This window comes from Rhinopithecus bieti, unplaced genomic scaffold (genome assembly GCF_001698545.2).
Source record: "Rhinopithecus bieti isolate Rb0 unplaced genomic scaffold, ASM169854v2 scaffold_18358, whole genome shotgun sequence".
Classification (NCBI taxonomy): Eukaryota; Metazoa; Chordata; class Mammalia; order Primates; family Cercopithecidae; genus Rhinopithecus; species Rhinopithecus bieti.
Genome location: NW_016809144.1, coordinates 271383 through 292988, shown reverse-complemented (window position 1 = coordinate 292988; position 21606 = coordinate 271383). Strand labels below are relative to the sequence as shown.

Here is a 21606-nt window from a genome sequence, read left to right as displayed (position 1 = left end):
CAAAGAATATGCAGAGCATTTGGTAAATATGGGATTGAACACTGGAAAATTTTAAAGAATTTTGTTTCATTATAATCACTGAATGGCAGTGTACAGAATTCCATCTCTACAGTTGAAATTGCATCTCCATACAACAGACAACTGGATCTGAAGCTTAATATCTTGAATGGACATTACCATGATTACATATATAAATTACCACAATCAAGGTGAACAAAGGTGAAATGATGCTGTGGTTATTTTTAAATATTTCTGCCTAGCATTAGTAGGATAGACTCAGCCAAACTTTGGGCCTAATTCTCTGCTCCGATGATGATAAGTGACATAAAAGTAACAAGGATAACCTTACACAGCACAATATATGTTTAAATAGCAAGTTGCAAATTACACTTCCAGAAGCAAGGTTATATCATCTTGTATTTGATAAAATGATTGGTTTGCAAAGGAAGGAGGATCCTACTTGCCCAATGTTCCAGCATTAGCACTACTTTTTCCAGCTTGCCTCATAAATCCTGGAATAAGCTAACTGATTTCCATCTATAGGCATACCTTGGAGATATCACAAGTTTTGTTCCAGGTTACCACAATAAAGCAAATATTGCAATAAAGCAAGTTGCAGGGTATTTTTTGGTTTCCCAGTGCATATAAAGGTGACACTGACACTACAAAGTAGTGTATTAAGTGTGCAATAGCATTATGTCTAAAAAAAGTATATACCTTAAGAAATATTTTATTGCTAAAAAATGCTAATATTCATGTAAGCCTGAGTCTTAATCTTCTTCCTGGTGAAAAGTCTTGCCTCAATGTTGATGGCTGCTGACTGATCAGGATGGTGATTGCTGAAGGTTGGGATGGCTGTGGCAATTTATTAAAATAACACGACAAGGTTGGCTGCAGCAATTGACTCTTTATTTCACAAAACATTCCTCCATGATATGCAATCTCTTTGAAGGCATTTTACCCACAGTAGAACTTCTTTCAAAACTCAAGTCAATCCCCTCAAACTCTGGACTGCTTTGTCCACTAAGTTTATGAAATATTTTTAAAATTTTGCTGTCATTTCAACAATGTTCACAGTATTTTCCCAGGAGTATATTCCCTCTCAGGAAACCAGTTTCTTGGCTTATCTATAAGAAGCAATTCTTCATCCATTCAAGTTTTACTGTGAGATTGCAGCAGTTCAATCATATCTTCAGACCCCACTTCTAATTCTAGCTCTCTTGCTGTTTCCACCACATCTGCAGTTACTTCCTCCATTGAAGTCTCAATCCCCTCAAAGCTGAGACTTTGAGTCTCTGGGTGTTGGAATCAACTTATTCCAAACTACTGTTGATGATATTTTAATCTCTCCCATGAATCTCAAATGTTGTTAATGACATCCAGAATAGTGGATCTTTTCCAGAAGTTTTCAATTTACTTTGTCTAGATCCATCAGAGGAATTACTATCTATGTCATCTATAGCCTTATGAAATTTACTTCTTAAATAATAAGATGTCAAAGTTAAAATTACTCTCAATCCATGGGCCGCAGAATGGGTTTTGTATTAACAGGCATGAAAACAACATTAATCTCCTTGTACGTCTCCATCAGAGCTCTTGGGTGACCAGATGCATTATAAATGAGTGGTAATATTTTGAAACAAAGCTTTTTTTTTTTCTGAGCAGTAGGTCTCAACAGTGGGCTTAAAATATTCTGTACATCTATGTTGTAAGCAGACGTGCTGTTATCCACGCTTCGTTCTTCCATGTATAGAGTACAGGCAGAATAGATCTAGCATAACTCTTCAGGGCCCTAGGAGTTTCAGAATGATAAATGAGTATGGGCCTCAAATTCAAGTCACTAGCATGAGCCCCTAAAAAGAGAGTCAACCTGTCCTGTGAAGTTTTGAAGCTATGAAAGGCCTAGATGGCTTTTTCTTTCTATAGAAAGCTGTTTTATCTACATGGAAAATCTGTTGTTTTGTGTGTCCACATGCTTCAATTATTTTAGCTACATCTTCTGAAAAACTTGCCACAGCTTCTACAACAGGACTTGCTCCTTCACCTTGTACTTTGATGCTATGGAGATGGCTTCTTTTCTTAAACCTCATGAACCAACCTCTGCTCGCTTCACATTTTTCTGCTACAGCTTCATCACCTCTCTCAGCCTACACAGAACTGAAAAGAGTTAGGGCCTTGCTCTGGATTAGGCTTTGGCTTAAGGGAATGTTGAGACTGGTTTCATCTTTTATTCAGGCCACTAAAACTTTTTCCGTATCAGCATGAGGCTGTTTCATTTTCTTATCATTTGTATTTTCATTGGAGTAGCACTTTTAATTCCCTTCTAGAACTTTTCTTTTGCATTCACAACTTAGCTAACTTTGGCACAGGAGGCCTTTTTTCAGCTTATCTCAGCTTTCGACATGGCTTCCTCACTCAATTCCGTCTAGTTTTCGATTTAAAGTGAGAGATGTGCCACCCTTCCTTTCACTTGAACACTTAAGAGTCCATTGTAGGGTTATTAATTGGCCTAATTTCAATATTGTTCTATCTCAAAGAATTGGGAGGCCTGAAGAGAGGAAGAGAGAAGGGCCATTGGTGAAGCTGTCAGAACACACACAACATTTATTAAGTTTAGCATCTTCTATGAGCAGAGTTTGTGGTGCTCCCAAAAAACTACAATAGTAACATCAAAGATAACTAATCGTAGATCACCACAACAGATGAACAGCAAGTGAACACATGCTGCTTGAAAAACGATGCTGACAGACTTGCTTGAGTCAGGGTTGCCAAAAAACTTCAATTTATAGAAAAACACATTTATCTGCAAAGCACAATAAAGGGAAGCAAAATAAAAGGATGCGGGGATTTGCTTATGCAAACAGCTTCGTATCTGTGATAAAGGAATATACTAAGTAAAATATGGACTACCCTGGACTGTCTCCACAACTACAACCGATGTTCACTTGGTCAAGAACTTAGTTCAAGTGCTTCTGTGGTCACACAACCCAAAAGGCCTCCACAGCAGAAATGCTGCTATTAGGTACTCACTAACTAATCATTGAGTCCCCAGTGTTTCCTGAGGGTTATTTCACAGGCTCCTGACTCTGAAGCCTCTCAAAGTTATTCCAACGTTAAGCTCATTTCTATGAGAAAGAGGTGAGAGGAAAAAAGACCAATAGTGGAAGGCCAGCTTCAGCGCAATACATGTACTTAATAGTTTCTCTCATCTTATACGATATATTCACATTTCCCTTTAATATCTGTTTTTGAGGGAGAGAAGCTTCATTCGTACCTACTTAGTGGCTGCTTTATAACAGTAAAATAGACGCTTTTGCAGAATTCTTTTCTGCTTTTTTTTTTTTTTTTTTGGTGAGACAGAGTCTCACTCTATCACCAAGCGGGGAGACCTCGGCTTACTCAATCTCTGTCTCGTGGGTTCAAGCGATTCTCCTCTCCTGCTTCAGCCTCCCGAGCAGCTGGGACTACAGGCGCGCACCACAACGCCCGGCTAATTTTTCTATTTTTAGTAGAGACGGGGTTTCGCTATCTTGGCCAGGCTATTCTCCATCTCCTGACCTCAGGAAATCCGCCCGCCTCGGCTTCCCAAAGTGGTGGGATTACAGACCTGAGCCACCGCTCCCGCCCTTGCCTTTTATTAAAGCTACAAATCACACACACTCTTCGCTTCACAGGGGAGCCCCGCCCCCTACTTCAGGCATCCAGCCATCCTGTATTCTCTAATGGCGTGGGGCAGAGCTATCGCGAGACTCCACTGTCTCCTCAGCAAGTCTTTAACAGCGTGGACTTGCGCAGAAGAGACTCTTGAAGCCAGTTCAGGAAAAAGGGGGCGGGGTGCTCTGACGAGAGCGTTCCCCTTGACCCCCACGCTACAGCGCGCGCCCGGCAGCTAGGCGCTGTGGTTTCTGGGTCTCCCGGGGAACCCCTACACTATCCCGCAAAAAGGGCTTGTGCCCACCTCAAGCCGATGTTCGGTGGGTGGCGAATGCGTGCCCGTGATCTGCGGGGTCTGTAGAGGAGCGCAGGCCTGGTGCAAAGAGACTCAAGAGGCTCGGAGAACCAGCTTGGGTAGGCGCTTGGGTGATAGAGGGTCAGGGGTCAGAGGTCGGGAGGGAGGGAGGTGGTCTCTGGCCTCCCGTACCAGGGAGGGAGGACGCTGGTTGTCCTGGAGCCCGGGAAGCTCTAGGGCTGAGAGGGAGCCGCTGCGCGAGTCTTCCCCACCCCTTCCCGATACCGGATTAGCGAATCCCGGACCACCATGTTCCTCCGGGGATAAAGTGGGGTCGTGGGAAAGGAGGGTATGCTTCTCCTCATACATTGGGGCCTGCGGTGTTTGTCTAGCGCGTCCACCACCCTAGGATCCGGAGTCCGTCGTCACGCTCCTCGGCCTCGCGGTCGCTTGTTTGCTCGGCCTGCTGGGAGCGATCCGGCGCTGACAGCCCCGCTCAGACTCCGGGAGCCGCTTGTGGGTCTTTCGGAAGATAACTGAGTGGGTATCACCGTGCGCCGCAGATCTGCCCCCAAAGGCTGGAACTGGGCGGCCGCCTCCCTTCTTTGTGCGAGGCATTGTGTTAGTAAAAGGGGAGGCAGAGGCTTCTCAGTCCGACTCAAAGTTCTCCGTTACCTCTGGAGCCAGATTAATTACATTCGAATTGAGAACCACTCTTCCACATTGTACAATTTGGTAGTTGCTAGGTTTATGAACGAAGATAGGGTGTTGTTTGATGATTGATGGTCACTGTATAATAAATACAGTATTATTAAATACTGACCAGGAAGCTTTACACTTTTTCCAAGTAGTTGGACATTATCACGAGGTAGAAATCCTAGATGTTTGATGCCTTCCAACTTGTACTTAAGGAACTTGGGGCTTTTTCTGAACAAAATAAGATAATTTTAAAGTTATTACTGTTATTTTAAATTATACCAGTGGGCATTAGTAGGAATGATGAAACTCTTGAATAAAAACGATCCATGATATCTCTACTGTCACCAAAAAGACTATTTAGTTTATGATTAGTAAACATGCTGGAGACAGAGCAGTCCTGAGCAGTATTGTGATAATTATGTCCGTGCTCGCAAACCTGCACTTTCTAGAGCTTTGAAGGACCAGTTAACTAGTAAGCTGGCAATTGAGAATACAATAGTTTACTTTTGAGAGATGCTATTGTATATCCTCTTTGTCCACCTGAAAGGAGCTGTACTTACAGAATTATTAAAGCTTTTATTATTAAGAGTTTAGGCTAGTAAGATTTAGGGGAAACAATTTGGTGGTGAAAAAGCTTCTTATGAGGGCATTTTTCAAGTTTATGTAACTAACATATTTTAGCATTTAGTAGATGAAAATACTCTCACCTTGCTGGAATTATTTCTAAAGAAAAGGAAAAGATTATGTTAACCCTGGGTCATTAAGAGCTTCCTAGTACTTAGTAACGAGTGGGTGTCGTTTCCATAAGACAACATTGTGGACAGGAATATGGCAAGTGTATAATCCTTTTTGCCCTTAATAGCCTAAACCCAGATCTACCATGGATTTGTTGTAATTTCAGGATTTGTATGTATCTTATAAACATGAAATAATATTTTTTGGGGAAAAATGTGAATTTAAGTTGTGTTATTCATTTGTTGGATTGTCTTAGTAATTTAACATTTTATGTTTATTTTTCTAGCATTCCATCCTTGTTTTCTGTTGAAGGTAAAGTTCAGTCAGTTTCCCTGCCTTGTTCTAGTATTTCTTTTTTCTCAGAATTACTAAAGAATAGTTTCATATTACCTATAGTCTTCTAGAATGTGGATAAGAGAGACTTCTCCAAAAAGAAATATGAGTAAAGTACTGTTAGGTCCTCAAAAGGAGGGAATATATCCACAGAATTAGAGATCTTTGTTTCACCCTTTTTGTATGTGTTTACTTCCTAGTACTGACCTGGCATTGGGAGTACAGCACTGAATGGGATACTACTCCTGTCCATCTTTCAAAGTGAACATTGTAGCAGTTGGGACCGAGGAGAGAGAGGACCTTAACTCAGCTTCTCTGGTCATGGAAGCCTTTCCAGGGAAGATTGGGATGGAGACAGGCATAAAATCAATTCAAGCAAAAGGCTTTTACATTTAAATACAAGACAGTAAAAGTGTGGTCCATATAGAAAACTTCACATAATTACATTTTACCCAAACACTGCTAATTAAGGAGGAGGAAGTTGTGACTGATAAGGTATGAAGAAAACTAGAAAAATATGGGATGTGGTTAGGTACAGAATTTCACCAGTACTTGACTTACTAGTTGCCATATTGCATTTTAGTCATAAGTATTTTTGACCAAATACTATTTTCTTTGGTGCAAGAAGTTAACCCTGAATAGAGATTTCCTTAAGTAAAGACTCAGTCAAAACCAGGAGCTTTTTGTTTGGTTGGTTGATTTTTTTGATCATGAATGTTTACTCAGCTAAGAACTGGACGAAGGCAGAGCATTGCTAGAAATTCTGGTATTGACTTTTCTGCAGTGTATCATTATCACTGATAAGTGCCTTGAGGCACTAATATTGGAAGAATCAGGTTGAAAGAAAACATCTGAAGGAATGTGCAAATTATAATGGTGTACATAATTTAAAAGATACTGGATAGGTTTTACCAGAGAACAGAATAAATAGTTGAAGTAATGTTTTCTGGTTTGGTAATGTGTCTGTTACAAAATTATTGTAGGAAACATGGCACATGTTACTTCTCACATTCCATTGGCTAGGACTGGCATAGGACCATACTAAGCTGGACAGCCATTTCTCAACTACTCTATACTTTGAGTGGAAATAAGTGGATTTTAGTAGGCAGCTGGTTATCCGTAACAAGGTTTTTTGTAGGGATTCTAAAAAATAAAGGGAGTAGTGCCTGGGTGTTTGCCCGAGACATTCTGACTTAGTTGGCTAGGCATCAGGATTTTTTAAAATTTCCCTGGTGATTTTAATGTGCAGTCAAATTTGAGAAGTACTGATCTGTGGTCCCCCATCCTGCGACATTAAAGTTTGGTTATTGTGAAATGTAATTTAGAGCAGGGGTCCCCAACCCCCAGGCTACGGACCGGTGCCAGTCCGTGGCGTGTTAGAACCGGGCTGCACTGCAGGAGGTGGGCTGCGGGCAAGCGAGCATTAACACCTGAGCTCTGCCTCCTGTCAGATCAACAGTCAGTAGATTATCATAAGAGCGTGGACCCTATCGTGAACTGCATATGCACAGGATCTAGGTTGTACACTTTTTATTAAAATCTAATGCCTGATGATCTAAGGTGGAACAGTTTCATCCCTAAACCACCCCTCCCCACCCCACCCCTCTCCTCCGGTCCATGGAAAAATTGTCTTCCATGAAACCTGTTTATGGTACCAAAAAGGTTGGGAACTGCTGGTTTAGAGTATTCTCAGGATGACGATAAATAGCAACTACCATTTATGGAATACAGGCCAAATTTCTGGTACTGTGCTGTTGTACTTAAACTATTTCTAACCACAATCCTGCTATCATCCCCATTTTAGAGATGAGAAAATTGGCACAGAAGACTGGATAACTATTCCAGTGCCACACAGTTAGTAAATGCCAAAGCTGGAATTAGAATGAATGTAAGACTTCAAAGCATCGCGTTCTCACCTTTAAGCCACATTGCTTTGCTAATGTGAGACTCTGCTAGAGAGTTGCTTTTGGAGTTTTCAGAGTTAATGATTCCACAAGAACCATGTTATTAATATTATTATATTAAGTGTGATACATTTTGTAACTGGCCCAATTCCCTTTCTACACTCCCTCTACCCCTTCACCCCCCATATCCATGCTTTTTGCCATGTGCAGTTTCACCCAGTAAAGAAGTGTAGTATATTTTTCCACTACTTAACATTGGGTCCATGGATATGTCTTGCTTTGGTCTGTGGCACCTTAGTGGTTTTTAAACAGTTTGAAAACTACTTGTGTGATTGGATTTGCACTAATACACCTCAACCATTGCCATAAAGAACATTCCTGGGTTACTTTGCTGATCCAAGGAGAGAGGATAAGAACTATATTAAGTAGAGCCAAACTACTTTTCCAGAAACCTAGCTTAGATTAACCTCCTTCAGCTAATGTGCAGATCTATGAAAAGAAATGATTGCTGTATCAAGGTATTGAGCTTTGGGGTAGTGTGTTATACAGCATGTTTGTGCCAGTAGTTAATTGATAAGCTGCTATAGCCTAACATTTTAAAGTTCCTGCAGTGATCTGACCCACTTTCAGTATTCCATCTTATGCTTTGAAGAAAACTGGACAAACATAAACACTTAGGAAATTAAGAGCTTACTATATTATTCCTCCAAGATAAGAGAGGATAAGATGCTTTAAAAGTAGTTAACCATAGCCAAGGATTAAGTGAAGCACTGGCTAAGAGAATAGAATTCTTATGATTGACTTATGTACTGTCTGATATATAGACTTTTTGCAATTATGTGAATGCTGTATATTTGTGCTGTTCAGTACAGTAGCCACTAGTCACATAGGGCTATTGAGCACTTGAAGTGGGGCTAGTGAGACTGAAGAGCTGAGTTTATATCATTTAATTTTATTTACAGTCACACATCACTTAATGATGGGGCTGTGTTTTGAGGAATGCATCATAGACAAGTTTGTTATGTGAACATCTTAAGAGTATACTTACACAAACCTGGGTGGTACCGCCGGCCTACTACACACCTAGGCTCTATGGTACAGCCTACTGCTCTTAGGCTACAAACCTGTACAGTATATTCTGTACTGGATACTGTAGGCAGTTGTCATACAGTAGTATTTGTATATTTAAACATATTTAAATATGGGAAATGTACAGTAAAGATATGGTATAAAAGATAAAAAATAGTACAGCTTTGTGGGGTGCTTAGCATGAATGCAGCTTACAACACTGAAGGTTGCTCTGGGTTAGTCAGGGAGTGAATGTGAAGGCCTGGGACAATACTGTACAATTCTGTAGACTTTGTAAACACTGCACGCTTGTGCTACACAAAATTTAGTAAAAAATAAAGTAATGCAGTCAGGCGCAGTGGCTCATGCCTGTAATCCCAGCACTTTGGGAGGCCGAGGCGGGCGAATCATGAGGTCAGGAGATCGAGACCATCCTGGCTAACACAGTGAAACCCCGTCTCTACTAAAATACAAAAAAAAAAAAATTAGCTGGGCATAGTGGCGGGCGCCTGTAGTCCCAGCTATTCGGGAGGCTGAGGCAGGAGAATGGCATGAACCCAAGAGGTGGAGCTTGCAGTGAGCGGAGATCGAGCCACTGCACTGCAGCCTGGGCAACAGAGCGAGACTCCATCTCAAAAAAATAAAAAATAAAAAAGTAATGCGTTATGATGTTACAATGGCTCTGATGTCACTAGTCCATAGAAATTTTTCAGCTCCTTTATGGAACCACTCTAATATTTGGTCCCTCATTGACCAAAATGTCATTATGCAATGCATAACTGTATTGAAAGTTAAATAGTCATATGCAGCCAATAACTACCTTATTGGATTTGCTTTGGCCAATAGTAGACAGAAACTACTTACTTGGAGCTGCCAAGGAAACCACCTTCCTTTGAATCACAGGGCCACCTTGTTCCTAAATAAAGATTCAATCATCAGGGAAGGAGAATAGACCTTAGGCAGGTAAATAATGTCACTTTAGTTTCTTTATGGTTATTGGTCTATTCATATTCTCTTTCTTGGGCCAGTTTTGTTCATTTGTATTTTGTTAGCAAAATTTTATCATTTATCATTTTATCCAGATTTTTCAGGTTTATTGAATAAAGTTAAATTTAATATTAAAATTTCTAAATCTTGTGCATCTAGTTTTTGTTTCTGCTCTTTAAATCAACTTTAAGATATAGTTTATATATAAGAAAATTCAATTTAAAGTATATAATTTGATGAGTTTTGACAGATGTATACTCTGCAATCATGTGTTGAACATTTATGTTCCAAAGCCTGCCTTCCTGTTCCTTTGCTGTCAGTCACCTCTTTCTATTTCCTTGCCTCTGACAACCACTAATCTGCTTTCTGCACTTAGGTTTTTGCCATTTCTAGAATTTCATGTAAATGGAAGCATATAGTATATAATCTTTCACATCTATCTTCCTTCAATTTAGCATAATACTCTAACAGTTCATTCATGTTATTTTACAGAAGTCTCTTTTTATCACAGACTAGTATTCCATTGTATGAATATGCCACAACATGTCCATTCACCAGTTGTTGAACATTTGGGTTTTCTTCCAGTTTGGGGCTTTTAGTAGTAAAGCTGTTAACGTTCAAGTTTAAATTTTTGTGGATTTATGTTTTGATTTCTCTTGGATAAATACCTAAGAGAGGGATTGCTAGTCTGCAAACATATCCTTCATCAGATACTTGATTTGCTAACATTTTCTCCCATCTATGACTTGCTTTCATATTTTGATGACAGTATCTTTTGAAGAACCAAAATATTTATTTTTGATGAAACTTAATTTATCATTTTCTTACATAGTCTGTGGTTTTTGTTTCTTGCTTAAAAATTTTTGTGCCTTTTTTTGGGCGAATCCAATGTCATTTAGGTTTTCTCCTCTGTTTTCTTTGAGAAGTTTTAGTTTTAGCTTTTATTTTTATTATCTATTTTTAGTGAACTCTTATATTTTATGAGGTAAAGTTTCATTTTGTTGCATATTGGTATCCATTTACTAAAAGGATACCTTTCTCACTGACTGCCTCTGAACTTCTTTCAGAAATCAATTGACCATACATGTGTGGGTCTACTGCAGGACATTTTATTGTGTTCCATTGATCTATATGTTTGTCCTTACACCACTGCTACGCCATTTTTATTTCTTTTGACATACGTCTTGGAATCAGTGTAAATCATTCAACTTTATTTTTATTTTCTAAAATTATATTGACTTTCCTGTATTGTAGGCATTTTAATATAAATGTTAACATCATATTGTCAGTTTCTACTAAAGAAACCTGTTGGAATTTTGAATGGGATTGCTTTTCTGTAAGTTAATACTAAGAAATTGACATGTGAACATTTTGAGTCTTCTAGTCCATGGACATAGTACATTGTATAGATCTATAATTATATACTATTATACTATTTTCTAAATTTTTATGTATGCTTGAAAATTTTCATAATAAAATATAGTAAGTTATCTTTTGGAGAAATTTAAAATCAAAAAAGTTTACTATATTTATGCACATATTTTAATTTTGCTTTTATTTCCTTGTGTGTGGATCCAGATTTCAATCTGATGTTGTATTTCTTCTACCCAAGCGCTTCTAACATTACTTAGATTTTAGGTATACAAGTGATAAGTCCTTTTGCTTTTGTCGATCTTTTTTTCACCTTCATTTTTGAAAGATATTTTGCTGGGTTTAGAGCTGTAGGGTGGGAGCAGTGGCTAAACCAGAAAAATAGGGCAAATCTGGAGAAAAGTCCTCACTTTTTGGTAATTTAATCATGGCATACCTTATTGTGATTGTTCTTTATGTTTGCCCTGATTGGGTTTCATTGAGCTTCTTGGTTTTCTGAGTTGATGGTTTTTATAGAATTTGGAAAATTTTCATGTATGATTTTTTCAAGAAGTTTTTTGTATCCTTTCTTTTCTGTTGACATTCCAGTTTTATGCATGTTTGACTCCTTAACATTGTCCAGTAGGTTTCTGATGTTCTATTTATTGTTTTTTCAGTCTTTGTTTACCTCGGCTTCATTTTTGACAGTTTCTGTTGTTACTGTTGTTTCCATTGTTTAAGCTTATTCTCCTTCTTTTTTTCTTTGCCATTTCTAATGTGCTGGTAATCTCATACAATGTGTTTTTCATTTCAGATGTTGCATTTCCATCAATAAATTCTGTAGGAGTCATTTGTATGTCTATAATTTTTTTGTCATATTCATGTTTTCCTCTACCTTCTTGAACATACTGAGAATATTTACAGTAGCTGTTTGAATGTTTCTTTCTGCTAATTATATCATCTGTGTCATTTCTGGGGCTTTTTGATTTTTTTCTTGTCATGGGTCTTATTTTTCTGTTTTATTTTCATTTTATTTTATCTTATTTTATTTTATTTTACGTACCTGATAATTTTAGATTTGATGCCAGACATTTGTGTTAGATTTTGTTCCACACTTTTAAAGTATTGTTGGGCTTTGTTCTAAGGGGCAGTTAAATTACTTGGGATTAATTGAGAGATTTACCTTCCTATTATATTGCTCATTAAATTATTTCTACAATTTATTTTATTTTATACAACAAATTGACTTTACTAAATTTATCTATTAAAGACTAATAAAACCATTAGAATTTATTTGATGTATGAGATTATGGTTAATATGTTCATTCCTTAGTCATATTGACCTGGTAAAAAATTACTCATTGCTTTATATCTCACTGAAGATTTCGTATTATGTTTATGGGCTATGAATTTATGCTGAATTTCTCATCTGGTAACCCTTAAGTACTAAATCATCTCTCGGTATACCTCCTGTTGTTTCATTTGTCCTCTAGAGTTCACAGTTACCAGCCAAGAAAACTTGAAAATGAGCAGCCGGAGGAAACGTGCTCCTCCAGTGAGGGTAGATGAGGAAAAGAGGCAGCAGCTTCATTGGAATATGCATGAGGACAGAAGGAATGAACCTATCACAATAAGTGATGATGATGAGCAGCCCTGCCCAGGTTCCGATACCTCTTCTGCTCATTGCATCATTCTAAGTGATAGTCTAAAGGAAGAAGTGGCTCACAGAGACAAGAAGTGTTCAAAAGTAGTGAGCTTCTCAAAACCAATTGAAAAAGAAGAGATTGTTGGTATTTTTTCCCCTTTGTCTGTAAAGTTGAATATTGTGATTTCTCCCTATCACTTTGATAATTCCTGGAAAGCATTTCTAGGAGAATTAACTCTTCAGCTTCTTCCTGAGCAGAGTTTAACTGAAAATTTTTCCGAAAGGAGTATTACATTGATGAGTTCAGAGTCAAGCAATCAGTTCCTGATTTATATTCATTCAAAAGGTGAAGATGTAGAGAAACAAAAGAAAGAACCAATGAGTATTTGTGACAAGGGTATTCTAGTGGAGTCATCCTTCAGTGGTGAAATGTTAGAAGATTTGGGTTGGCTGCAAAAGAAGAGAAGAATAAAACTTTATCACAAACCAGAAGGAAATCACATTATCAAGGTACTCAATTTTTTGTGATGTCTTTTGAGGCTCTTCTACAGTGGCAGTCCACTTTTAAATTAACTTGTGAGAGAAGTCTGAAAAGCCAGCAAAGCCAGCCTTTCATTGTTAAGTTTCAAAGTACACTTTAAGCTTTTAATAACTATTAAAAGTATGTTACAACTAATCATTTTCAGGCTACACTTTTTCAAGATCTTCCATCTCTACTTTCAGTGACTTGTTTTGGTCCTCATCATCTGTTCCTCTTACTGCGGCAGTCATTTAACCATTTCTCTGTTTGCTATTTTGTGTTTTCAAATGCTTCGATTTTGTCTCTGGAATTGTATGATGTGAATGCAAATGAAATTCTGTTCGTTACTGCCTACAGAATTAAGTATAATCTTTCTAATCTGGCACAGAAGTTCTTCCCTTGACAGGCCCTTGAGCCTTACTTACCTTTTATTACTCTGCTTTTTATTTTGTCCCAGAAACTCCAAATTGATTTATTTCCTCCATATACCACACTGACTGTCTGCATCTTTGCTTTTGCTCTTATAGCTCCCTCTGCTTCAGTTGTTCCCTTTCCCTGATAATTTCTGGTTATTTTTTAATATTTAGTATAGCATTAATTTACCCAGGGAGATCATTTCTGAGGAGATCGTTTCACATAATACTATGTGCCCTCTCCTCAGAATCTCTGGTAGATTTTTTTTTTTTTTTTCGGCCTTGGCGACTTGTCATGTACTTAACATTTTATATCATTCCGCTTTGGTAAACTATGAAGCCTTTCATCTTTACAGCCTAGTAAAGTACCTGGTACCTAAATTTTCAGTAGATGAATGAATAAATTTGTAATTTATTTCAGTCTTTGCCATTCACTGGCCAAATAACTTTATGTGAATCATTTAAATGCTCTAATTTCAGTTTCTTTATGAAATGTCAGTAATACCCGTTCTTCTTACAGCATAAAATTGTGTTTAAAACGAGGTCAGATAATGTAAGAAAGTATACTTTGCAAACTGTGAAGCAAATTAATATACTTTTATGTTAAACTTGAAGATTTAAAACGTTAATTTCATGTTGTTTAACTGAAAACTGTTTCATATATTTCTTGCATCAATAACCTTAGTTATAGTTTTAGAATTGTCAGAAGGGAAGGAGAAAATTTAGAATTATTAGATTGCAATTAATTTTTCCCTGTACAGTGAAACTATGTAACCAGGCATTCCCTCTCTTTCCTGATTTTGCCAAATTGTGGCTCAATGATAACAAGTATGTAACAATTTATGACTCACATATCTGTGTTCTCTCTATGTTCCCTGCAAACCAAGTCTTAATCTATTCTTTTTTTCCTGATCCTGAATTTTACAAATATTTAAACATTTATTGCTGCTGTAGTAAGACATTTCCAAGCAAGCCAAGACAGAATACAAACAGTAATGAAATACACTTTGTCATTCATTTCTGTGTAAGGCTGGTGGATTCCTGTTCTTTAGTGAAAGAATATGAGATTCTCAGTGATTAGGGACTCAGGTACAACATAGTCAACATGAAGTAAAGGGAACTAACATTTATTGAATGTCTACCATTAGAAACTTTTATAGTTATATTATTTAAGCTAGACATCTCTCCATTTTGTAAATGAGAACACTTGGGTCAAAATAAATAGGTTATTTTTTCTCCAATTCATTTAGCTTCTAAGTATCAATGCCAGGATTCAAAATCAAGTCTTTCAACTGTAAAACTTCATACTACATTGCTTTACTAGGGTCAAAATATTAACATTAATCAAGGTCTGTTTTTTTACACGTTTTAGTGTTTGATTCAGCAATAAGGATGCCCAAACCTAACAGTGTAGAAGATTCCTAGCATGTATATCATAATTTTCTGGGGAAATCTGCATTTTTAACAAACTTGACTGATTAATTAATTAGTTTTGGGAATCATTTTATTAGTAGATAGAACTAGGTGTTCTTATCACATTCTCCCAGGTTCGATTTCAGTTAGGGAAATATTTTTTTCCAGCAACTCGAATTGTACATTGTAGGCACTTACATTTGTAATTTGTTAGTGAAAATGAAACACGTGGGGGAAATCTGGTAGGAATGTATTTATTATTTGTGGCACAAATGCTATGAATACCTTTAAAAATAGTGATGCTAATTTTTTCTTTCTTATGTCCTCATAAAGAATGGTGTATTTCAAATGAAACTACTTTTATTTTGATTAATTATTTGTAGGTTGGAATTTATCTTTTGGAAGCTGGCCTAGCAAAACTAGACTTCTTGAGTGATGCAAATTCAAGAATGAAAAAGTTCAATCAGGTTATGAAGAAAGTAATGGAAAAGTTACACAATTATATTATTCCAGGTAATATTTACAGTAAACTTAAAAATTTCTATTACTTAGGAGTTGTGAGTTTTTTTCTCTAAGCGCTGGACATAACAATCAGAAAACAGCTAATAAAGTCATAATAAAATTAAATGATTATATGGCAAATTATACTTATTTGAAATGCACCCACTAATATAATTTGTTTCTTTGGTTAACTCTGTGTTTACTTTATTGTAAATATTAAAGGATTATTTGCAGAGTCAATATGCAAGTCAAAAGGCAGAGTCTAAAGGGATCTGAGCTGGTTGGGATTTTTGCATTATTCCTGTGCTTTTATTTTGTCATGGCCAGAAATTCTTGGCTGGCGTTTATTCCACCTCTCCTTTGCAGTCTGACAAATAATTTCAAAAGCTTGGTTCCCATAAAGACCAGATAACTTTGCTCTGTTTCTTGGCAAGACGTTGCATCTTTGGTCAGGACTGCAGATTCAGAGTTGTCTGCCATTGGTCACCATGGGAGAGTGTGGATGGCTTGGTGCAGCTCATCAACACTACTGGAAAAACAGCCCAAATTCTCCAAGTTCTGCTCATGGTGGGTCAGCATTATTTCAGGTGCAAATTATAGAACATTGTCATACTGGAGTATTTGAAAATCAGTTTCTAACTTTGATTGTTATTTCTCTAGTACATTTTTTGCAATGCTTTATAATATCAGTAATAGTAAATCATTTTGCAAGTTAGATACTTTAAATGAGGAAACCTCTGGTTTTGGGATTAGAAGGAATGAATTTAAGTGCATCTAGAGTTTTAAAGTTATGGCCTTTTAAAATATTACAGTTTGTACATTTTAAAGCCTGGTATCTAAGGAAAACTTCAAATTTAACTATTAATCTTGGATTATATAATTATAGTAAAAGTCTAAAAGAACCAAGCATAAAGCTATACATTAACTGTGAAGTTTTGGAAATTTTACATGCCATATTTTTTATTGGCAAAAAATAAGTCATGAATTTTTTGGTGTGATCTTTTAGTTTTAGAAGTTATGAGGTGTGTCCTGTAAAAGTATATAGGCCTCTTTCAAAGCAATTCAGAAATAAATGATAGACTTTTTCACCTTGAAAGAGTTATGTTTTTAATAAAGAACCATTAACTGACAGGAGTTTGTAAATATGTTCAAGGTTTTTATTTTTTCATGTTATAATAAGCATAAATCTTCTTCCACAGAACAATTGTGCCCACCAAATGAAATTAGTATTTTTACTATTTTACAAATTTGCATTAATAACTTAATAATCACTTGTCTTCCAATTGGCTGCTACTGCTACCAAATGCCTATCCTTTTTTAGCATAAGAAATAAAATGAGAACCCGTTTCTTATTGGGCATAGAACAGTTATGTCTCCATATGGATTTTGTATGTTAAAATTGTAAAAGTAAAATAAGTTGTTCCTGTATAAACTTCAAACAGCATTCACACTGAATTCCTCAAATGTTTGTAAAATATCCGCAATGGCCAGTACACGTGTCAGCTTCTCTGAGGGGCTACAAAAATGAAAAACTTTGCCTTTGTCTCACTGGGGAAGGGACCAATGGACATAAATGATTGCAGTTGGTACTGCAGTAGATTACAATGTAATATTACTATATCCAGAATATAAAAATATTGCACAACAGAGGAGAACATAATTCCAGCCAGGGAAAGCAAAAGAAAATGCCATGGAAAAAGTAGCAGTTAAACTTTCTTGAAGAATGGATGAGTAGATTTTTGATTAATGAAGAATTAAAGATAGGGCCTTTCAGTGACAAAACACACCGAGCAAGACCCCAGAGTTGGGCAAGTTCATCGTATGCTCTTAGAATAAGAATTGCTTATAGTTAGAAAAGTCACGTCAGTTTTTGAGTACATTTGTTGTGTGATGTACAGATGTGTTGGAAGAGGATGAAGATGATCCGGAGAATGAGCCAGAGGGACAAGACATTGACGAGCTGTATCACTTTGTGAAACAAACACATCAGCAAGAAACACGATCCATCCACGTGGATGTCCAGCATCCTGCATTGATCCCTGTGTTGAGACCCTACCAAAGAGAGGCTGTCAATTGGATGCTACAACAAGAGTGTTTCAGAAGCAGTCCTGCTACTGGTAAGAATAAGATGTTTAAAGAAAAATTGATTAGAGAGATTACATCAGAGACAATTAGGGCAGGGGGAAATTAATCATTAAAATAAACATCCTGAAAATATAAGATAGAATGGGTGCTATGAACAAAATTATTTTCTAAGAAATTCTTTAAAATTGAAACCTAGAAAATGAATTTGTGGGTTTCTTCATTCAGAAAAGTTTGAACTGGTTTTCCTGCCAAAAGGAAATCAAAGGCTGCCTCAATTGGAATTTTGAAAACCAAGAAATTTTTTTTACATTCCTTTCAAACAAAGAATTACTGTTCAGAATCTGGTCCAGTGGGAATCTTACTGATCATCTGTAAGAAACTCATAATGTAATGGTGAATGTTAGTGACAGAAAGCAAATTTACAAAAGTAGGAGACTTATGTGTGACTAATTTTCCTAGATTTTGCATTTTTTTCTTTACAATAATGTCATCTGTTTTTTTATGAAAGTAGTAGTTTTACAGGAGGCTTTTATGCCACTTCTTTATTGCTGTCTTTTTTCATTAACTTTGTGGGGGTAAAAGTGGTTTTTGGTCACATGGTCGAATTGTGTACTGGTGAAGTCTGGACTTTTAGTGTACCCATCACCTGAATAGTGTGTATTGTACCACTATGTATTTTTTCATCCCTCACTTCCCTTCTGAGTCTCCAGTATCCATTGTACTACTATATATGCCCCCATGTACTTATAGCTTAGCTCACACTTGTAAATAAGAACATGTAGTATTTGTTTTTCTGTTCCAGAGTTGCTTCACTTGGGATAATGGCCTCCATTTTCATCCAAGTTGCTGCAAAAAACATCATTCTTTTTTATGGCTGTATAGTATTCCATGGTTTCCATGGTGTGTGTGCACACCTGCTCCCCTCCACACACATTTTCTTTATCCACTCATTGATTGATGGACACTTAAGTTGGTTCCATATCTTTGCAATTGTGAATTCGTACTGCAATAAACATGTGAGCAGGGGTGTCTTTTTGATATAGTGACTTGTTTCCCTTTGGGGAACAAGTTCCAGTAGTGTTCTGGAGTGAATGATAGATCTACTTTTAGTTCTTTGAGAAATCTCCATGCTGTTTTCCATAGAGATTGTACTAATTTGCATTCCCATCAGTAGTGTAAAAGCATTCCCTTTTACTGCCCTTGTGCCAACATCTATAGATTTTGAATTTTAATGGCCATTTTATTCTAGAAGATAAAAATGTAAAATACCTATTAATCTCTAAAGAAGCCAACTAAAAATTACTTCCTGTTTCATTGGTGGGTAGAGACATGCTACTTATTTGGCATTTGGTTTAAATAAGTTAAAATATTAAGGGGAAGGATAGTGGAAGATTCTGGTAGAAACAAACTCAGCACTTCTGAGTTACGGTTTTAGATATTTTTTTCCCAGTTAAGTAAGCCTTTCTTCTCACTCTCAGACCCATAGAAGAGGTCAGGTCTGATTCGGGTAAATGTGTTAGACAGCTGGCATATGTCTATTGAGTTATTCAAAGACTTCATATAATTTATTGCAAGATTTATTAAAAAAGACTCATTTATCAGGTAGGAACTGGTTATATGTATTAGTTTTCCTGTTAATTCTCTGTAATCAGCTACAGTTTGCTTCTCTGTCCCATTATTTGCTGATGTGGATTTGTGCCCAAAACAAAGAGAGCTAAAGTAATACCAGAAGAAAGGAAATTGAGGGACTTTTAGCTTTTTACTCACACGTTAAGTATGTGGCTTTTCCAAAATGAGATTTCACAAGAATATGGGTATCACTATGTCAGAGTATCCTCACAGTTAACCTATTCTTATTTTAATGTGATTATCTGACTGAAGGTAAAACAAAAATTTGTTATTATGATTATATTTTTCTTTAGAAAGTGCCCTGCACTTCTTATGGCGAGAGATTGTTACATCTGAGGGTCTGAAACTCTACTATAATCCATATACAGGCTGGTAAGGCAAAATTTTACTTACATGCTTGATTTAAAAAATAAATATAATGAAAAACTGTCTGAGATTGTTAGCATATCTGTAACTTTGGCTTTACCTCATGAAGGAGTCAAAGGTGAAGTCTTACTAGACATCTCTATGGATAGGATAGATTTAGAATTAATAGCACTTGTCATTTTTCAGTGAATGAATTTGGAATAATAGACATAAGGTGCTTAGTTATCACGATTTAAAGAGATTATTATTCTAAGTAAAATGTTATCTTGTTTATTATAGGGCCAGTTTTTTTTTTTTTTCTTAGTAATCATTAAACATCATGAATGAATCAGTAGTTATTGCCCTTTGTATTTTTCTTTTTATTCATAGATTCATAAAGGTCATAGAAAGAAGGCAGACATGTTCTCTTTTGACTACCACTCATTTCTGCGGAGTTACTTGTCAGCTCAGGCAGTTTTTTTGGTTATCACATTTCTTATGTTTGTAATCTAAGATTTGAACTATTTTGCCCTAAAATATAGTTTCAGTAAACTTAGACTTTATGCATTGCTTCCAGTTCTCTTTAGCAAAAGTATAATTTGTATTCACATTCTTGTGATGTGATTTATCTTTTTTTTTTTTTTTTTTTCCTTAGCATCATTCGTGAGTACCCAAATTCTGGGCTGCAGTTGCTTGGTGGAATTTTAGCAGATGAGATGGGTCTTGGAAAGACAGTGGAGGTTTTGGCTCTGATTCTGACACATACTCGACAAGATGTCAAACAAGATGCTCTCACTCTTCCTGAGGTAGGAGGGGTACAGTAGGGCTTGCAAAAGCAGGGGACATATGTTCTCGAAAAGCATCATATGTTGAACATTTGCTTGGCACTTAAGTCAACACTTTCTGTTCACTCTGTGGGTAATGATTTATATTAGTGGTTAGTTAACTTCAAGTGGGCAGAGAGAATGGGGTGTTTGTGACCCAGAAGGTTTATTTTTTAAGTAATGTTGGCCAACCTGGAAGAGAATTTGCAGTCACTTACTAAACTTCCTTCTAGTTGGCAGAGAAACTCCTTTACAAAAGTACTGTTGACTCCTCAAATGTTTTGTCACTAATAAAGTCTCCATATTACTACTAAATATTTTAAGAGCTATTTAAAATATTGTACAAATCTCAGATATATAAATCTTAGAACTAAATAATTAGAACTTTGTTAAAGAACAGGTAGCTTAGTAAATAGATTGCTAAATGAAACAAATTTCAAGTCCTTGTCCCAAAATACATAATTGTGTATAAAAATATAAATTTTAGAGTTACAGAAACAAAATCCACTAAGGCAAATATAGTATATAGCTCATATTTTCTAGTAATGAAATCCAAAATCAGCATTTACATTAAATCTTGCTGAAATGAAGTCAGTAGTTAAAGGTGTAATTATAATTAATTATCTCTAGGATTCACCAGTCTCACAGCTTTAGCATTATGTTATCTTTCAGTAGGGTCAAGTTTGCAGAATTAGCCTTTTAGATTTGAGTAGGAAATAGAAAAAAATATGTTTTCTTTGTAGAAATGTGACTTGGAATATGTTGATTTAGCTCAGTAACTTCTTTCTGAGATTTCCTACTCATTACTCTTTTAATTCCAAGTTATTTTCATATTATTATAAATTCAATGGGTTAATTTTATATTTAAATATACCTTTAAAAGTTAATTTCAGGCCGGGCACGGTGGCTCACGCCTGTAATTCCCAGCACTTTGGGAGGCTGAGGCAGACGGATCACAAGGTCAGGAGATCAAGACCATCCTGGCTAACATGGTGAAACCCCATCTCTACTAAAAATACAAAAAATTAGCCAGGCGTGGTGGCGGGTGCCTGTAGTCCCAGCTACTTGGGAGGCTGAGGCAGGAGAATGGCGTGAACCCGGGAGGCAGAGCTTGCACTGAGCCGAGGTTACGCCACTGCACTCCAGCCTGGGCGACAGAGCGAGACTCAAAAAAAAAAAAAAAAAAAAAAAGAAAAATTTTGGGGT

The 21606-nt window shown here is 36.6% G+C and overlaps 1 protein-coding gene across 7 annotated transcripts in view; it reads left to right on the top strand.

The window, feature by feature from the left end:
* Positions 1-3833: 3833 nt before the first annotated feature.
* Positions 3834-21606, top strand: part of SHPRH (SNF2 histone linker PHD RING helicase) — an 81115-nt gene continuing 63342 nt past the window's right edge. For 2 of the 7 annotated variants that reach the window (XR_001888500.1, XM_017888780.1), the window contains exons 1-6: positions 3834-4068; positions 12519-13180; positions 15400-15529; positions 17416-17634; positions 19525-19603; positions 20232-20382. Coding sequence is in view for 6 of the 7 variants with exons in the window: in XM_017888780.1 (XP_017744269.1) it covers positions 12551-13180; positions 15400-15529; positions 17416-17634; positions 19525-19603; positions 20232-20382 (1209 nt within the window). In the remaining variant the exon portion in view is untranslated. Of the gene's footprint in view, positions 4069-4121; positions 4490-6189; positions 6212-12518; positions 13181-15399; positions 15530-15951; positions 16085-17415; positions 17635-19524; positions 19604-20231; positions 20383-21606 lie in introns of those variants that run through there. The other 5 variants (XM_017888781.1, XM_017888783.1, XM_017888779.1 and 2 more) reach the window with 5 other exon arrangements.